The sequence below is a fragment of the Jaculus jaculus genome, chromosome 9 (assembly GCF_020740685.1).
Source record: "Jaculus jaculus isolate mJacJac1 chromosome 9, mJacJac1.mat.Y.cur, whole genome shotgun sequence".
Classification (NCBI taxonomy): Eukaryota; Metazoa; Chordata; class Mammalia; order Rodentia; family Dipodidae; genus Jaculus; species Jaculus jaculus.
The window spans coordinates 102,396,776-102,415,361 of NC_059110.1; the positions used below are offsets into that span (position 1 = coordinate 102,396,776).

The 18,586-nt window shown below is 40.1% G+C and overlaps 1 protein-coding gene across 6 annotated transcripts in view; it reads right to left on the reverse strand.

Moving 5' to 3' along the window:
• Positions 1 to 18,586, reverse strand: part of Stxbp4 (syntaxin binding protein 4) — a 177,411-nt gene that overhangs the window by 17,582 nt on the left and 141,243 nt on the right. For 5 of the 6 annotated variants that reach the window (XM_045158082.1, XM_004669983.2, XM_045158081.1 and 2 more), the window contains one exon: positions 2,949 to 3,006. The exons of the other annotated variant lie outside the window; for it this stretch is intronic. In XM_045158082.1, the coding sequence (XP_045014017.1) occupies positions 2,949 to 3,006 (58 nt within the window). The remainder of the gene's footprint in view (positions 1 to 2,948; positions 3,007 to 18,586) is intronic. 6 annotated transcript variants of the gene reach the window in all.

Genomic DNA, 18,586 nt, shown 5'->3' on the forward strand with positions numbered 1-18,586 from the left:
TCAAATGAGCCTGGCTTAATATGGTTCTTTTCAAACTCCTGAGGGTAAAGGTGCTTTGTGTAGAGAAACAAAACAAAACGAGAACAGGGATGAGAGGAAGACTGGTGAGAGATGGCAGTTGTGTCCCCATCCCAGCAACCAGCTCAGGAACCCCTGTAGGGCTCACTGTATTATATATAATGAACAGTGTATGCAATGATTTTCTTCCCTCCATACAAAAAGGCAGGGGTATAACATATATGTATATAACATGTATGTAACATGATGTAACCACATCAAGAATAGTTAAACTAAAATGTCTTCTTGCTCAGTAGGGTTAAGCTCTAACAAATGTAAACCCAATTCAGGGTAAGCACCCTGTTCTTCCACCACGTAGGGTGAAGGAGGGATTGGAATAGGGTTAGCTTTCCTTACTCTTATTCTTTCACCCTTCTAATCATAGGGTTGGCACTACTTGTTTTTAGAACCAAGTTTCTAACTTTATTATTTCTAAGTGGTTAAAGTTTATAGCTTCACCTAAACCATGATTCTGTTTAGAATGTCTTTCTTGTCACATGTCTCCAGATGACCTTAAAATAAGGCAGGGGGGTAATGGAGCCTGAGTATGTGTGGTGGGGTGGTCTTGGAGCCAGACGAACCCGGATCTGGGTCTGGCCTCTGCAATTTTACTGTGAGTGACCTGGCCTCTTTAACAGTCTCTTCAATTGTAATGGTGAGACACACTGATGCCCACTACTGCCCTTTACAAACTTAATCTAAATTTTTTTTTTTTTTTTCGAGTAGGGTTTTGCTCTAGCCCAGGATGACCTGGAATTAGTCTCAGGGTGGCCTGCAACTCATGGCAATTCTCTACCTTTGCCTCCCAAATGTTGGGATTGAGGCATGCACCACCATGCTGACTGTCTTGTCTTTTTTTTTAATTCCCTCCCCTCCCTTCCCATCCCCTCCCCTCCCTTCCCATCCCCTCCCCTCCTTTCCTTCTGTTCCCTCTCTTCCCTCCCTTTCCCTCCCCTCCTGTCCCTCCCTTTCCCTCCCCTCCTGTCCCTCCCTTCGCCTCCCCTCCTTCCCTTCCCCTCCCCCTTCCCCTTCCCCTTCCCTTCCCTTCCTGTCCCTTCCTTCCCCTCCCTTCCCTTTCCCTCCCCCTTCCCTTCCCTTCCCTTCCCTTTCCCTCCCCCTTCCCTTCCCTTCCCTTTCCCTCCCCCTTCCCTTCCCTTCCCTTCCCTTCCCTTCCCTTCCCTTCCCTTCCCTTCCCTTCCCTTCCCTTCCCTTCCCTTCCCTTCCCTTCCCTTCCCTTCCCTTCCCTTCCCTTCCCTTCCCTTCCCTTCCCTTCCCTTCCCTTCCCTTCCCTTCCCTTCCCTCCTCCTTCCTCCTCAAATACATATCAAGCAACATTTGCTGGAAGGATACACAGGAAGTTTTCTTGGGATCTTAGTCCAGAGTCTGTCTGTTGGGCTTCCCCTGGGAGCTCTTATAACACCAGTTCTGATATGAAAGTAGTTAATCAGACATGGTGGAAATATGTCAGACTGCATTATCCAGGGCAAAACTAGTCAGTCCAGTAGCAAGAGAATGTATTTCTATTCATGTTTTTATGGATTCTATGAGTGACGGCCTAGTACGGTAGAAAAGATGTGATTCTAGTTCTGGCTCAGTAATGCAAGCAGCTGTGGATTTTTAGCAATGACTCAGGTTCCTCTTGTTCTTTTTAAAACATTTTATCTCTATATTAAGAAAATGGCAAGGTGGTCCATATACTTTAATGGGTTGTTTTGACTCCAATGGGAGCAGGTTTGTTCACAAACTACTCTATTGATCTATCATGTTATTTAATTTCCCTTTCTTTCATGGTGTAGTGGTTGAATCAGATGTCCCCTTTAAGCTCTTGTGTTCTGAATGCTTGATCCTCCACTGGTGGCAATTTGGGAGGTGAGCCTTGCTGGAGAAGGTGTGTAACAGGGGAGGGGCTTTGGAATCTTAAAGCCAGCTCCCACTTGCCAGAGTTCAGCTCACTCTCTTGCTGCTATTTTCTACCTACTGTCATAGATTGTGATGTTCAGCCTTTGCTCATGCCATCATGAAGCTTCCCCTCAAGACTGCAAGCAAAAATAAATCCTTTTCTCCCATCAGTTGCTTTTGGCCAAGTGTTTTGTCCCAGTAACACAAAGGTAACTTCAACACATGGTTACATGGAATCCATGACATCAGGGAAGCAGTCTATATACCTCATCAGTAAACTTCAGGCACACTGACAAGCATACAGAAATATCAAAAATTATTTGCAGACGCTACATACAGTGTAAAGCACTTAAAGCAATGATCACTATTAGTATTGTTTCAAGACATTAAAAACAGATTTGCTATTTGTGGTTGTTTGTATGTACAATGTCCCTCATAGGCTACTGGGTTAGAACACGTGGTGCTCAGCTCTTAGGGAGGTGATGGACGGAACTGGAGGAGGTGGAGCCTTGCTGGAGATGGGTCTTCCGCTGTGACTGTTTACCCAGGCCTTCCATGCTTTCCACACTATGAGGGACTCTACCCTCTGTAACTGTAAGCTGAAATAAACCCTTTCCATCCCTAAATTGCTTCTGATCAGGTATTTTGTGCCAGGAACCAGAAAGTAATACACCATTAGATCTTGACTTTTTATAAATATTAATAATATTATCCAGCAGGTAAATTCAGTTAGTCAATATTCATTCTGAAATTGTGAGCCTATTCCAATTTATGTTTCCCTTGAAATTGTTACTGGGGCTCCTCCCTCCCCTCAAGTGGCATCTGATATTAGCATTTAAATCACATGAAATGAAAATGGTGAGGCTTCATTTCTTGTTTCTAATTCTTGTAACCTCCGAGTGGCTTTCTTGGTTTTGCTGATTATTCTGCAACTTCCAGGTTCTCTCCAGATGTGAGGAAATTGCTTACTTGGTTGGGATGCTTGCACTTACTTGATAAAGTACTTGATTCCGTCTGCTGTGTAAGCTTCCTCCCACCCATAAGGTAAGCCTAGAGTGAAAGGAAACCAGAAATGCTTTTAATAACAAGACGATGAAAATAACTTGAGCTCCTGGAAGCAAGACTCCCCCAACTTGACCATTATTGAAGTACACAATAATTGTACAAAATAATTTTCTACAGGAGGGAATTAAGACAATTTGGAGGAGTTTCAGTACTCAGCATCTCTATGACACAATAAATAAGTCTTGAACAGTTAACAATCTGCTTTAGTTGCAATAACTGGATTATGACTTGTCATTTGCATGCAGTGAACATTTTTGTCAGCAGGATTCAAGCAAAAATTTGTGTATGCAGTAGAAGTTAATTTTTTATTGTGTATTTTTTTTTTGCCTGGAGGCAGAAGGATGGACAAGATGGCCTCTGCTTGTCTATTCTGGCTCAAAGTTTCTTTAATTGGCTTCCTTTACATTCTTTCACTCAGCTCCACAGGGAATCACACTGGAGTGCCAGATCAGCAGTGGTTTTGAAAGTCACTTTTGGACAAGACAAAATTTCTTATTAAGTTTTAAAGTTTAACAAAGTGATTTACAATGGATTGTGACATTTTACCTCATTAATTAAGAATTTTGTGCACTAAATATAAACGGCCAAACAATTTGTTAAACTTAACTTCCATTTCTGTAATGGGATTGAGAATAGTTAGCTAAAAACAGAGATGGAATGAAGCAAGCGTGCAATGTGGGGCCACATTCTATAAATGAGTATGTGCTTTTGCTCTCATTGCAACAAGACTACTCATGTTGAAGCAGCCACGTAGTAGTTTCTCTCTTCTTGTTTATCTACTGGGGACTGCACCTAGGCAAGTGTTCTACTACTGAGCTATGTTCCCAGTCTTGTTTTTGCCCTGTTTTTACCTTTTATTTCAAGATAAGGTCTCACTAAATTAACTATGTTGGCCTTGAACACACCCTATATCCCCAAGCTGGCCTTTGTCTTTTGATCCTCCTGCCTCTGCCTCTCTTAGCTTGGATTATAGGTCTGCAAGACCAAGTCTGATGCCACAGTCTCTTCTAATATCATTTTGGGTGGTATCTATTTATTTAGAATGAACGGTTTCTACCCCTTCCACACTATGCCTGAGAATAGCTAAGGACTTCAAATTGTTAGATTGAACCAACTTTTATTTTTTAATTTTTAAAAAAAGTATTATTCTTTAAACAGACAGATAATTGGGTTTCTATAAGAGTCTCAGAACTCTCTACCCCATTCCCTTCTCTTCTCCCCACCTAACAGGCCAAAGGCTCAAGAACCACCTGTAATTGAGATTTCAAAAAGGCATCTTTCTCCTTCTGTTTTTGCTCCAATTAGGTCTGAGGTCTTCAAATCCCTTTCTACTATTACAGTAATTAACTAATCCTTTCTGCACCAGAGCTGAGGGGAAGGGTCACTTCCTCCCAGCCATCACCTTGGTTGACTCTGATTCTCACTTCCCCAAACAATTTCATCAGGGGCCCAACCAGCCTGGCTGCTGCAGTTTCCATTCTCCTTCCCCACACTCCATGCAATGCAACACAGATCTCCCTACCACTTTTCTTTTCTTTCCGACCAATGGCTTGTTCTGAGCTCCGGTCTCCCAGGCTCCAATCCTATTCCCTTCCTGGTTTGGACTTTACTGTCCTCTTTCCCTTTTAGCTTGGAGTTTTCCTCTGCCACCCTTCCACTTCAGAGCTTTCTTCCCCTTTGCTCTGCTCCTGTCTGCGGTGTGGTCTGAGATCCCATCTTCCTTTCGCCTGTTTTCTTTGCTCTGGGTTTAGTCCCCTTTCATTTTCTTCCCTTTTGCTCCAAACCTCATCAATCTCTTGCTGGCAAAACCTTGGGCACAAGAAATCGTCACAATGTCCTCTATCATGAATCTGGACCTGATAGGCTCATTATAATATATTTTGAATTAATTTTCTTTATTTACTTGAGAGAGAGAAAGAGATAGAGGCAGTTAGAGAAAGAGGGAAAGGGTGTGCCAGAGCCTTCAGCAGATGCAAATGAACTCCAGAGGACATGCACCACCTTGTGCATCTGGCTTACATGGGTACTGGGGAATTGAACCTGAGTCCTTTGGCTTCGCAGGCAAGCACCTTAACTACTAAGCCATCTCTCCAGCACCATTATAGAACTCTCATATGTTTTTTTGTTTTTTCCCTTTTCCACTCTCCCACATTGTAGGGTCCCTGCCCCCTGGGTCTCTCTTCTTCTTTCAGGTTTGACTACCTCTTTGACACTGGCTTATCATGGATCCTCTGGTAGGTACAGCATACATGAACATATTAAATAAGACTCCAGAACTTTGTTGGTAAAGTGCTAGGACCTTGAGGAGGCCTAAGAATGCCTAAATGGGCTGAGAGATCCCAGAATTAAGAGACTCAGACAGACAGATTGCAAGTTTGAGGCCAACCTGGGCTACACAGTCAGACCTTCTCTTTTTGCTCTGACGAGGTCAGAAAACAAAAAGGAAATGAAAACAAAATGACACAAAAACCAACCAACCAAATAACAACAAACCCAAACAAGAGAAAATCACTTGGAATCTAGTGGCTTGTGGTCCAACTACAGCAGTGCTCCCACCCAAGTAAGATCTAGAGGAGAAGTGATTTTGTTTGTATATGTTACCTAAGGGTGGGTGATTTTGTTTTTTGACATCTGGAATCCTGTTAAATGGTGTGACAAGAGGACCGGCCTTGGGGACTGAGGGAATCAGTAAGAAAGGGAGAAGTCAACGATAAGATGGAAAAATGACAGTGGAGGCCAAAGGTCAGAGAAAATAGAGAGGTAGAGTACTAGGGGACTTTGTAAGGGCCACCAGCACGTAGTGAGCTGGAAAGGTTTGAGTGAGACAGGTTTGAGTGCCTGAACCAGTTTCCGCTGACAGCAAAATGCGCAAGTGGCAAGAAGAAGCATGGTAAGTAAGTGGGACAAAACCCACTAGTCAAAAAGACATGAAATGTGAATGTGGTAAACTCAGATGATGGAGAGAAATCTGAGAGGGCAAAAGTACCAAGTAGCGGACAGAGCTCACACAGAGCCAATGACCCCAGGTAGTGTCACTGACAGCACAACTCAAATGTGTTTGAGCATAAGATGTCTTGAGAGGAAAGCAGCCAGGGAGGGAAGTGCGGGGAGGAGAGGAAGAGGGAGTCCCCTGATTCTGACATGCATCTGCTGAGTTGGATTTCAGTCAGGAAAATCTGAGTCCATATAAAATCCTCTTCATACATAAGCTGCATATCGGTGGGAAGGTAGTGACCTTGTGAACTTGCAACTTTCTCATTGCCTATGTTTCTAATGAAAAAGGAAAAACTAAAAAAAATCTACAGGGGAAAGTACCATTAAGAGGAAGTCATTTTTTCCTTCCCATATTCTTTCCTCAATGCAGGAGATTATATAGTCTCATGGGTTTGGTAAGAACATGGACGAAAGTAGGACTGAAACCCACTCCAGAACATCCCTTGAGGTTGTGAAGGTTTTTGTAACAAAGGTAGAGACAGAAAAGCCAATACTGAATGAAATTCATCTGTCAGTCTGCAGGATGAGCATTTAAAGTATTTGTAGAATAATCAACAGTTAAATTGTACAGGTTTTGTTTCACTTATAACATTAGTGTCCCAAACTAGTAGGAGCTCTGACCCTCCTTAGCAGTGTGATGCTGATGTAGTGTAGTGAGGTTTAGCAGCTGGCTTGTGCGACAGGGAACCCTGATATAGCATTTGATAATTTCTGTAGCAAATAAACTGAATGTACAGTCAGTTAAAGCTCCTAATGTGAAGTCGCTGAAAATAGACTTGGGAAGAAATACACAGTTATACACTATCTCAATATTAAAATAATAAAAAAGTAGGAAAATAATTATGATGTGGTGAATTTTTAGTATTTATCACCTCTTAGTATAAGTATAAATCATTTATTTATTTATTTATTTTTACATGCATATGTGGAGGTCAAAGGCTGAGGTCAGGTATCTTCTTTAGTCACTCTCCACCTTATTTTTAAAAAATATTTTATTTATTTATTCACACACACACACACACACACACACACACAGAGAGAGAGAGAGAGAGAGAGAGGGAGAGAGAGAGAATTTAAGGGGTTGAAGAGATGGCTCAGCAGTTAAAGGAACTTGCTTACAAAGTCTTATGGCCTAAATTGGATTGCCCAGTATGCATGTGGAGCTAGATACAAAAAGTTGCACATGCCTCTGGAGTTTGGCTGCAATGGCAGGAAGCCCTGGCACACCCATACTCTCTCTCTGCTTGAACATACATACATTCATGCATGCATACAAATGTGAAGGTTTAAGCAATCTGCTCCTGCTAAATTATAGTCTGATCTGAAAAGGGCAGCCTGATCCTGTTGTTAGAAGTTATCAAGTTCAAAACCATGACATAGATGCGTATGCTGGTGTACATTTCAAACCCAGCACTCAGGATAAACTTAAAGACCAGCCTGGGATAAAACCAAAACCCCATTTCAAAAAAAAAAAAATATCACACAACCCCCAATGAAAGGAAAATGCAGTGCAAATATTCTTAGAGATTACTTGGGTATAGTTGTCAATACTTTTGCCAAATAAATATGTTCTAAAATAATAGCAACTTTAGAGAGGAGTGGGGAAAAATCTATTAATCTTTTTTTTTTTTTTTAAAAAAAAAACATTCTCTTTTCAACAAATGCAAACTGTATGTTTTCATAGGGCTCTTTAAACTCAGTTCGATTTCAGGGTCATTTTCTTGAACGCTGTCATGCAAACATCGGAGAGACCAGCTCGAAAGCTCTTACGCTAACTCTTATCCCATGACCCAGACTGTCCACGAGAATGCCAGCTTTCACCAGCAGCTCTCTCTGGGCATTTAAACAATGCTGGGGGATGATCTGGGTATTTTGGTTTGTTCTGCTTACAATCAATAAGCATCCAATGAATTGTATTCTGGGGACAAGGCTCAGCATAGAGCTTGCCAGTTCTCCTCACTGGCGTTGGCGTGTGAGACCGTTCTCTGCATAATCAACCTAGACAGGCAGCCGAGGAACAGCACTAAATGCCCTTTCAACCCTATCCAGTTCCCACAGGCTTTGCTTCTGAAGAGTCAACTGGTCTGATTTCATTAATGTACAGAGCGGTCGTGACTGACAGCCTGGAGAGCTCTTCCCTCCCAGCTCACTGCTCACTCTGCCACTTCCTTCAGGGGTCTCTGCCCGGATGTCACTGGTAACTTCCTGGTCACCCCATATAAACTAGCAAGCTTCCCTTCTTTGCAGACTTGAGCACACAGTAGCCCCGACTCCCAGCTCCTCTTTCTGCCTGCACTGTGCTCCTGTGCACATCAGCAGACATCAGTGCAGTCTGAGGAACTCAAGAATCAATGTTTACCACACCAAATGTCAACACAATCAGTTGCAGAACTTGAGAGGAGAGCTCTTTAGGAAAAGGTGTGGAGAGGGTGTTGAGAAGAGAATTTAAAGTGGAACTGCAGAACGATGCACTTACATATTTGAATTATCTTCCCTTTCTGATACTCTTTATGGGTTACAGGGCTGGAGAGAAGGGAGGTTTAACAAATAAAAGCAATCGTTCTTTTAAAACACTGTTATTATAATATAACAGAAAATGAACTAATGGATTACTGGTAGGGAAAAGGGACAATTAGATGATTGCATCCCCCCTCGCCTTGTTTTTTCTGCACCTCTGAGGAAAACTGGGAAAGTTGCAGTTCAGTAAGTTCTGTGTAAGAGCCACAGCAACAAGCTGGGTAGCCCACACAGCCAACAGCACCTGTCTGCAAAAACAGGTTGTGTGAAATGTGAACGGGTGGAGACAGACATCTAAGAAGACAAGAGCAAGAGCCCACTAGCTGGTTAAGAATGCTAGGCTCAAAAGTGACAGGGAAATCAGTATGTCTTTTCAGGTGGTTTATAAAACATTAACAGGTTTTTACTACCACACCTTACATCTAACAGTATTCCATATCAGAATATTAGGATTCTAAAAATACATTTTCAAACACAAATAAAGATTAAGTATTTTGAAAGTGGACATAAGAAAGCGTGCTTCTGTTTTGAGCCCATCCACATAGTGACCTGAAGGATGGAGGAGGACAAAATGAATGAGACAACAAAACAGAGAAGTGGGTCTTCAGTGGAATGGGGGAAGGAGAAGGGAATACAATCACATTACAGTATGTTCATGTACTAAGAAGTACTAAATATAGAAAGCATATTGTTCATACACTTTAAATGTTCTCTCCCTACCTGCATATTATCACAAATTTACCAGTTGAGGACCACATGGATTGACTCAAAACTCTATGCGTTAGATATCTGGCATGGTATAACTCAATTATTATTATTATTATTATTATTATTATTATTTGTAAATTGGTTTTTGAGGTAGGATCTCACTCTGGCCCAGGCTGACCTGGAATTCACTATGTAGTGTCAGGGTGTCCTTGAACTCTTGGCGATCCTCCTACCTCTGCCTTCCGAGTGTGGGGATTAAAAGTGTGCACCAGCATGCCCGGGCTATTCCTTGTGTAATACATTATAAAGCTGAAATGAAGGTGTTAGCGAATGTGACATTTTATCTGGATACACTGGAGACATATTTGCTTCCAAATTAATTTTTGATGTTGGTATAATTCAGTTTGTAGCTGTAGGGCTGAGGTCCCCATAAGGTTTTTTTTTTTTTTTTTTTTTTTTTCCTTTTGGTCTGGCTGCCAGGCTATCATGTGATTCTCTTCATCTTCAAACTGGTCCAGTGCTTCTAATCTGACTCCGAGGTCTCTGATAGCTAGACTTGGATTTTAAGAGATCATGAAGGTCTCTGTTCTAAGGTCAACCAATTACATATGCAAGGCTATTTTACAACTGTGCCTAAATTAGCAATTTCTTGAAAACCTTATAGGTGTGTGTATAGCAGAAGCCCAAAACTTGGGAGGGGGTGAGAAGGAGTCAGGTAGTTCTTTAGGCAGCTAGGGTGAATGGGCTTCTGAAAGTCGAGGCAGAAATGTCTGCCCTCTGCACGAGATCAGAGAATGATCTGACTCCTTGTCTCTTATTTAAAGGTGATCTGTTTTTCTACAACCAACCAGAATCAATCCTGGGAGGACAGTCCCCTCTCCTAATCCTGACATTGTGGTGGGTCAGGCTTAGTCCCCAGAATTTGGCATCATGGCTAGCCTCTAGCCCAGGCCAATCAGCTCTCTCTCTGGCTCATCTGAGCTAGAAGGTGAAACCCACTACAATAAGGTTATAAATATGAAGGAAGGGACAAGCCTCTCTCTGGGCTGCCTGACCACTTGTGAACCTCCAAGTTCTGGTGAGTTTCCCCTTGTCTTGGCAGGATGGGCTGAAAGGAGGGGAGGACCCTGAACTTCTACTTACTGTTCAGGCTCTTCCCCTTTCCTGCTCTCCCCATGGCAGGAGCTCTTTTACTTCTTCTGTCTTCTCTATGGGGTTTGCTGGCCCCCCACGTGGGCTCTCAAGACATGTGGGTGTATCCATGTTCCTTACCTTGGTTCTGTACTTCCCTCAACATATATAATAATTTAATAATTATCCTTCTCAGTTTGATTTGCCCAATTCTTTGGTTAAATACAAATTCAAATCTAGGGTTTTGGGTTCAAGGACTTTCCTGAACCCCTAACACCCCAATTCAGGGGCACCTTAGAACCATGACTATCACAAATTTCATGGTTTTTATATCAAATAATGTCTAGATAAGAGGTGGGGATGTATATTTTTTTGCCTCCAGGAAGGAAGAAGTCCCTGAGAAAAATACATAAAAAATTCATATGTAAACCAAAAGAACTTGAAGACTAATTTGCAGGGCTTTTTTTTTTTTTTTTTGTAAGGAAAAACATAAAACAAAAAAGTAATCTACAATTTAAAAATAATCACAGGATTGTAAGCATTTCCTCCAACAAATCTCAACCTAAAAAAGTTTTTGGTTTCTTTCTGTGGCCAGTTAATGGAACTGATTATAAAAAAGAGGGAGAAGAAAGAGAAGGAAGAAAAGGAATGAGAGGGCTGGAGAGATGGCTCAGTGGTTAAGGCACTTGCTTGTGATGCCTGATGGCCTGGGTTCAATTCCCAAGCACCCACATAAAGCCAGATGCACAAAGTGGCACATGCATCTGGAATTCATTTTTAAGGGCTAAAGGCCCTGGCACACCCATTGTCTCTCTTCCTCCCTGTCTTTTTCTCTGTGTTTACAAACAAATAAATATAAAAAAATATTTTAAAAAAAGAATAGGAATGAGAGGATAGAAAGTAGGGAAACAAAGAAATTAAGGGTTGGAGAGATAGCACAGTGGTTAAAGGCATTTGCTTGCAAAGCCTACTAGTACGCCTTTGGTTCCCTAGTATCCAAGTAAAGCCAGGCCACAAAAAGTGGTGTCTGACATTTGTTTGCAGCAGCCAGAAGCTCACCCACTCCCAAAATACACAAATAAATAAAAGTATTAAAAAAATCAAAGAGAAAGAAATTAAAAATGTTTATTGTTCTTAACTTAATTAGCTATTTGTAGCACTATGAAAAAAAAATGAAAGGTGAGAGAATAAGTAACTGGATTAACAGAGGCCAAATTTAGGGATAGTAAAGTTGGGCAGGTAAAGTGAGTTTGGGGTGGTGAACTCAGTATCCTGAGCTTATTTCTTGCTCTGATTTGGACTTGTATCCAAGCTCTCTCCCTGATGCACTAGTGAACACTCACACACATCTCCAGCATGGTAACTTCCAGTGATTCTTAGCATCGCCCCTGGCTCTCATCCGGTCAGACCCTGCAGCTGCCAAGAGCATCACTCAACATGCTTTCCACTCACGTTTGCCAAATGCCCACTACTTAAAACCTAGGAGACCCTGATTTAAAACTGTGCCTCCTAAGCAGTGGGGACTCAAGCAATAGGTGGTGAATAACCTAGAAAATATGCTTCCCATGAAGATGGAGGGTGCAGTGAATCCTGCACAGATTTGAAATTTTACTATTGTTATAAGGTCTTTGTACTCACCAGGGGAACTTTCTCACAAATATTTGCACAACTGTTATTTGTGGATTTTGGTAAGAGGATTAGTGGTAGTAGTGCGCTAATAGACATGCAACTTCCAAAAAGCTCTCACAGACCATCTGGGACAAATCACTGAGCATTGATACTGCCTACCGTGAGGACAGGTGACTCAACATGAGATGTTCCTAACCCCTAGTCATCTAGCATTGTCATTAACATTTTTATCTTTTAAATTAAAAAAAAATATGGAAATCTGTTAAGAATCTCACATCATTTTCAGGCAGACTTTGAAGATATAGAAGCGAAACTTCCCTGAGATAACATTTCTTTAAAAATATTTTTTTTAAGTTTTTAATTCTTTTTAATTTTAATTTATTTATTTGAGAGTGACAGAGAGAAATAGAGGGAGGGAGGGAGGGAGGGAGGGAGGGAGAGAGAGAGAGAGAGAGAGAGAGAGAGAGAGAGAGAGAGAGAGAGGGAAAGAGAGAATGGGCGCACCAGGGCCTCCAGCCACTGCAAATGAACTCTAGACGCGTGCGCCCACTGGTGCATCTGGCTAATGTGGGTCCTGGGGAATTGAGCCTCGAACCAGGGTCCTTAGGCTTCACAGGCAAGTGCTTAACTGCTAAGCCATCTCTCCAGCCCTTAAAAAGATTTTTTTAAAAAAATTTTTATTAAATGGGATAGGACATAGTAAATGAAAGACAATAAAAATGACTTTAGAGAAGAGAAAAAAAATTTCTTGTTAAAATATATTTATTTATTTGAGAGAAATAGAAAGAGAGAGAGAAAATGGACATGATAGGGCCTCTAGCCATTGCAAATGAATACCAAACACATGCCCTATTTTGTGCATCTGGCTTATGTGTGTACTGAGGAATCAAACCTGGGTCTTTAGGTTCTGCAGCCAAGTGCCTTTAACCTGTAAGCCATCTCTGCAGTGAAAATTTTCTTTCTTTTCCTTTTTCAAATCTATTTATTCACTTATGATGCAGAAAGAGAGAGACATAAAGAGAGAGAGAGAAACTGGGTGTGGTGGCGCACGCCTTTAATCCCAGCACTCAGGAGGCAGAGGTAAGAGGATCACCATGAGTTTGAGGCCACCCTGAGGATACAAAGTGAATTCTAGGTCAGCCTGGGCTAGAGTGAGACCCTACCTTGAAAAACCAAAAAAAAAAAAAAAAAAACCCCAAAAAAACAAAAGACAAAAAGAGAGAGAGAGAGAGAGAGAGAGAGAGATCACCAGGGTCTCTTGCTGCTGCAATGAAACTCCAGACACATGTGTTACTTTGTGCATCTGATTTTATGTGTGTACTGGAGAATTTGACCCAGGCCTTAGGGCTTTGCAAGCAAGTGCTTTTAACCACTGAATCATCTCTCCAGGCCAAATTATATATATATATATATATATATATATATATATATATATATATATATATATATATATATATATACACATACATACATATATATATATATATATATATATATATATATATATATATAAATAAAACTACCTTTCACAAAGTCAGATAAACTCAGCAGTGACTAAGGAGTCACAATCTTAAATAAGAGATTCAAGCTTGGTTTCCTTCTTTATGGCAATACAGTTATAATCACTGAAAATGTAAATATTCACAGTATAGTGTTCAAGGCCACTTTAGGCACACATCCACAGGAATAAATGTTTTTCAATGTTCACTGCAGTTCTAGTCATAAAAACTCCAAGTAGAAGAAAATCCAAATGTCCCTCTGATTTATCAATGGATAGAAAGGAAAATAAACTCAACAATGCATTTATATTTGAAATCTTGAAAGGACTGCACTGAATAGAGGACAGTAAATACTTATAGTTTGTTTACAGAAAAGTTTAGAAAAGGTAAAACTGTTGTGCTACAAAGCAGATCAATGTTTTCATAGAACAAGGGTTGTGGGAGGGGACTGACTGTTCAGGAGAGCATGAGAAAATTGAGAAGCGATGTAAATTTTGAGATGATTAAGGAAGCATTGAACAAGTGAACATTCTTCAGAACTTATGGAATGGTATTCTTATACTTTGTTGTGTGCAAGTTACACCTCATTGTTAAATGGATGATATATAGTGGGTGGGAAGGTGGTGCAGTGGGAAAGGACAGCTTTCTGTGTAAGCATGAATGACTGAGAGGGCTTGATTCACCCTGAGTTCAATTCTCCAGCACCCATGTAAACAGCTGGGTGTGGCCACATATGCCTATAACCCCAGACCAGTAAGGAGCAGAAACAGGTCAGTCTGACCAACAAAATAGCAGCTTTGGGTTCAGTGAGCAATTCGTCTTAAGGAAACATGCAGATGAGTGAAAAGAGGAGGACAACTTTTGGTCTCCCCTGACCTCTGCACGTGTGCATGCATTCGTACATACATGTCTATACACCACAAACAGCACACAGACAGCTGCACACAAGTATTCCCCTCCACCAAGAAAAAGAAAACCAAACAAACACAAGCACAAAAAAATTAAAATTGAAAAAAAATAACTACGAAGAATTTTACCCAACGGCTACAATATTATTATTATTGTTTAGTTTTTCAAGGTAGAGTCTCACTGTAGCTGCCCAGGCTTACCTGGAATTCACTATGTAGTCTTAGGCTGGCCTCAAGCTCATGGAGACCCTCCAACCTCTGCCTCCCGAGTGCTGGGATTAAAGGTGTGTGCCACTATGCCCAGCTAATATTAATTTTTTAGCTTTATGTTCCAGCAATCCATGGGAGTGTACTATCTCTGGAAACTTCCTTCTAGTCACTTGTGCTGCTTCCTGATCCACTGTAATGGGAGCAGCTGTTTTCCACCACATGTTCAGGATGATATACTCAATTACAGAGGACCAGGCCACTGTGTACTAAATCTCTGAAAAGGTGAGCCAAAGTAAGACTTTCCTCAAGTTGTTCTGTCATGTATTTTTGTTACATCTGCATATAAGTCACTGATCCACAGGATAAAGTATCAAATTCTGGCCCTTCAATGTTTTGTATAGGTCTAGTGGCTCTACATTCTTTTTTTAAAAATTTCTTTATTTTTATTTATTTATTTGAGAGCAACCGACAGAGAGAGAGAGAGGCAAACAGAGAGAAAGAATGGGCACGCCAGGGCCTCCAGCCAATGCAAACGAACTCCAGATGCGTGAGCCCCCTTGTGCATCTGGCTAGTGTGGGTCCTGGGAAATTGAGCCTCAACCCAGGGTCCTCAGGCTTCACAGGCAAGTGCTTAACCGCTAAGCCATCTCTCCAGCCCAAGTGGCTCCACATTCTTGCTCAAGACTGAGATAAAATTTATCATACTGTTTCTCTCTGACAACCAAAGATGAAACTTCTGATGCTAGATATAATAATCATGTACCAGAGCCCTGTTCTGTGTCTGTGGCAGGAAGTGGCCTCATAAGCAACACACAAATAATAGAACAGAGTGCAGCTCTCTATAAGGAGGGACCATGAAATTGTGTTTGCTTACCAGGCATTTGTGTGAATAAGCATAAGACATGAAGCTCCCACCCCTCTCTGAGGAGTTATTGGCAGTGAATAGTTACTGCGGGAGGGGAGCCATTTTCTGCAGTGGTGTAGCCAATGATAAGATGTCCCTGCTTTGGTAAATAACCTCATATATATTCATACAATCAAGTCTAACTAAACTCTGTGGTATGTGCGGTCATGTGCAAACACACACACACACACAGACACACACACATTAAAGTAGAGGATTAGTTGGGAAGTAAAGGGAAGTAAAGGGATTCAGTGGGAAGGGAGGGAAAGTGGGATAAAATAAGGTAATGGGAGGTAATTATTGTCTAAATACATTATATACATGTATAAAACTATCCATAAATAAAATAAAGAACCTCAACCAACAAAAACTCCTTATATTTAAACTTCAACCAATCAAGTCTACTTGAAGAATCCAATTTATAACTTGTGAGAATTTCTATTTCATCATTGGATAATTTTTATTGTTGTCTACTTTATTATCTTTCCATTTGCAGTGGGAGAAATGAGAGCACAGGACACCTTACACTGCTCACTGATAATCTATTAAATATGAAATTTTACTTTGAAAAAATGCTTATTGCTAAACTTAAAAAAACACAAACTGGTGTGTGAAGGGTAATCATATTAAACATTACTATTTCTCATGTTCTTTAATAAAGTTAGAAAAAGCATAAAATTAATTGTAAGGAGAGTTTAAGAAAATTTGAGGACCAATCCCTTAATTTTCATATTTTCTAATTATAATGAATGCTTTTATAACCTCTGTGGTTATATGTCAACAATAAAAGTGAGATTATATTCTGAGTTTATTTGATGACAAAATATACACATTTAGAAAAGTTAACAGTGAAATTAAGGCAAAAATAATGTTTTCAGAAACCAGTATGTATAGACCTAGAAAACTGAAAATATCCAAAGACTTATTATCCTTAGTTATGCTATCTGACTATGAAACCCATGAAATAAAGGGAATAAGTGAACACTAAGACTGGATGTATGGATATTTCATCATATATATATATATATATATATATATATATATATGTATATATATATATAATATTATATACACAAACACACACACACATATATATATACACATATATACATACACACATACATATATATGTATATAAATCTTAAACTTACATGTACAACTTTAAATGGGTAAATATGTTTGTTTGCTTATCATTCTTTCTTTGTTGATAAGTTCACTGTTTAGAGTTCTGATTTTTTTTTTTTTACAGAAAACACACTCAAACTGTAACAGCTGTCATTTCCAGCTTTGGTTTCTTTTAAAATGGACTGAGAATGAGGAATAGTTATGAAATAACTCAAGAGCAGAACCTGGACATTTATAATGACTCCTGGTCTCAGATGACTCTCCCACCTAATCAGTAGCATTTTAGCTCAGCATTAAAGTTTTTCTTACTCCTATTTCATTAACATATAAATTATATAACTAATTTACAACAAGCATAACAAGCATTTTAACTGGTAGCAGCAGAAAGCTGATGAGGTGGTATCAGGGAAAAGCCCATTAGGCTCAAACAGAAGCATGCACCAATATGCTATATGGGCAAATGGGTTAACGGATATTGATTAAGATAGTTTCCACTTTTGGAAGAAAGTGCTTCTAAAAGTGAGAATAGCAATGAGTATCGAGCCTTTAACATTTTACTGAGGAAAACATACGCACTATGGATAGAAAAATACTTTAAAAACATTATGCTTTTTGATATATAGCCACCTGATACTCTTTCTCTGACAGCTCCTTTTTAACCTAGTTCCTTATTTCTTATAGCCCTTTGAATGTTCCCTGTGTTCATTCTGCCTGTTCTTTCTGGGTATCTTGTCCTCTACTTTCATTTCAGGTGTTCTCAACACTTTCATAGCTTTAAAATGCTATGCATGCAGAGAACTCTCAAGTTTTTTTCCAACTCAGCCCCTTCTTATTCCAGACAGGTTGAAGCAACCCCACCAATCTTCACATTGTCACTCAGACGTTTCATAGGCAGCCTATAGTTAATATTTCCCCCAATTTTTTTTTCTCAAAAGCTGTTCTTCCTGTCACCTTCCCCAGGTCACTAGTGAATCTCTCCAGCCCTTCTTTCATCTTGGTGGACAGGCAGCTCTTTCCCTCAGCCTGGAAAGCACTCTTGTAACTAAAAGGTTAGCTTTTACTTATCTTAAAAGCCCATCCTTTGTGCTGACTCCCTTCATTTCTTCTCTACTGGCATAAGCACTAGGGCCTATTTGAAATGAATCTTTAATTGGTTTTCCTGGTAACTGTCCACTTCCTCCATGTCATTCATGGTCTCTATGAGGGAAAGGATGATTTTGTGTTTCATCCATCCTCATATATAACAAACTTGACAAAATGCCTCTTATTTCCTAGGACTTCAGAAATATTTGAGTAAGTAGCATTTTATTTCTGTTTTTAAATATTTTACATGTAAAAGTATATTTCTATTTTTTATGAAAGAGAGAGTGAGAATTGACATTCCAGGGCCTCTAGCCACTACAATCAAATTCCAGACATGTGTGCCACCTTGTGCACATATGCAGCGTTGTGTGCTTGCGTCACCTTGTGCTTCTGGCTTATGGTGAAAACTAGAAGTCAAACATAGGTCCTTAGGCTTCACAGGCAAGTGCCTTAACTGCTAAGCCATCTCTCTAGACCTATTTCTATTATATTAAGAAAGCAAGACTGGCTCTTTAACTATTCACCTAATGAACAATTTATTTTAGAAATTTTTTTTTTAGTTTGATTATTAACTAACCTGCATTTTAACTGTGCCATGCACCTGTTTTCATTAACAAATGCATTGCTTAAGAACCTGGCACAGACAGTACATCTACATAGCCGAGTTATCCTTTTCTTAATGAGAGGTGTGCAGAGAGAAAGAGAATGCATTGGTCTTCTACTGGAAACACTACAGAGATTTGAATTCTAGTTCACAGAACAGTGTTAAAACAGAAAAAAAAAAGCTCAGAGGCAGCCCCTTCCCCACCAAAAGGAAACTTCTTTTTCCTATCACTCACATGAGAAAATCATACTTA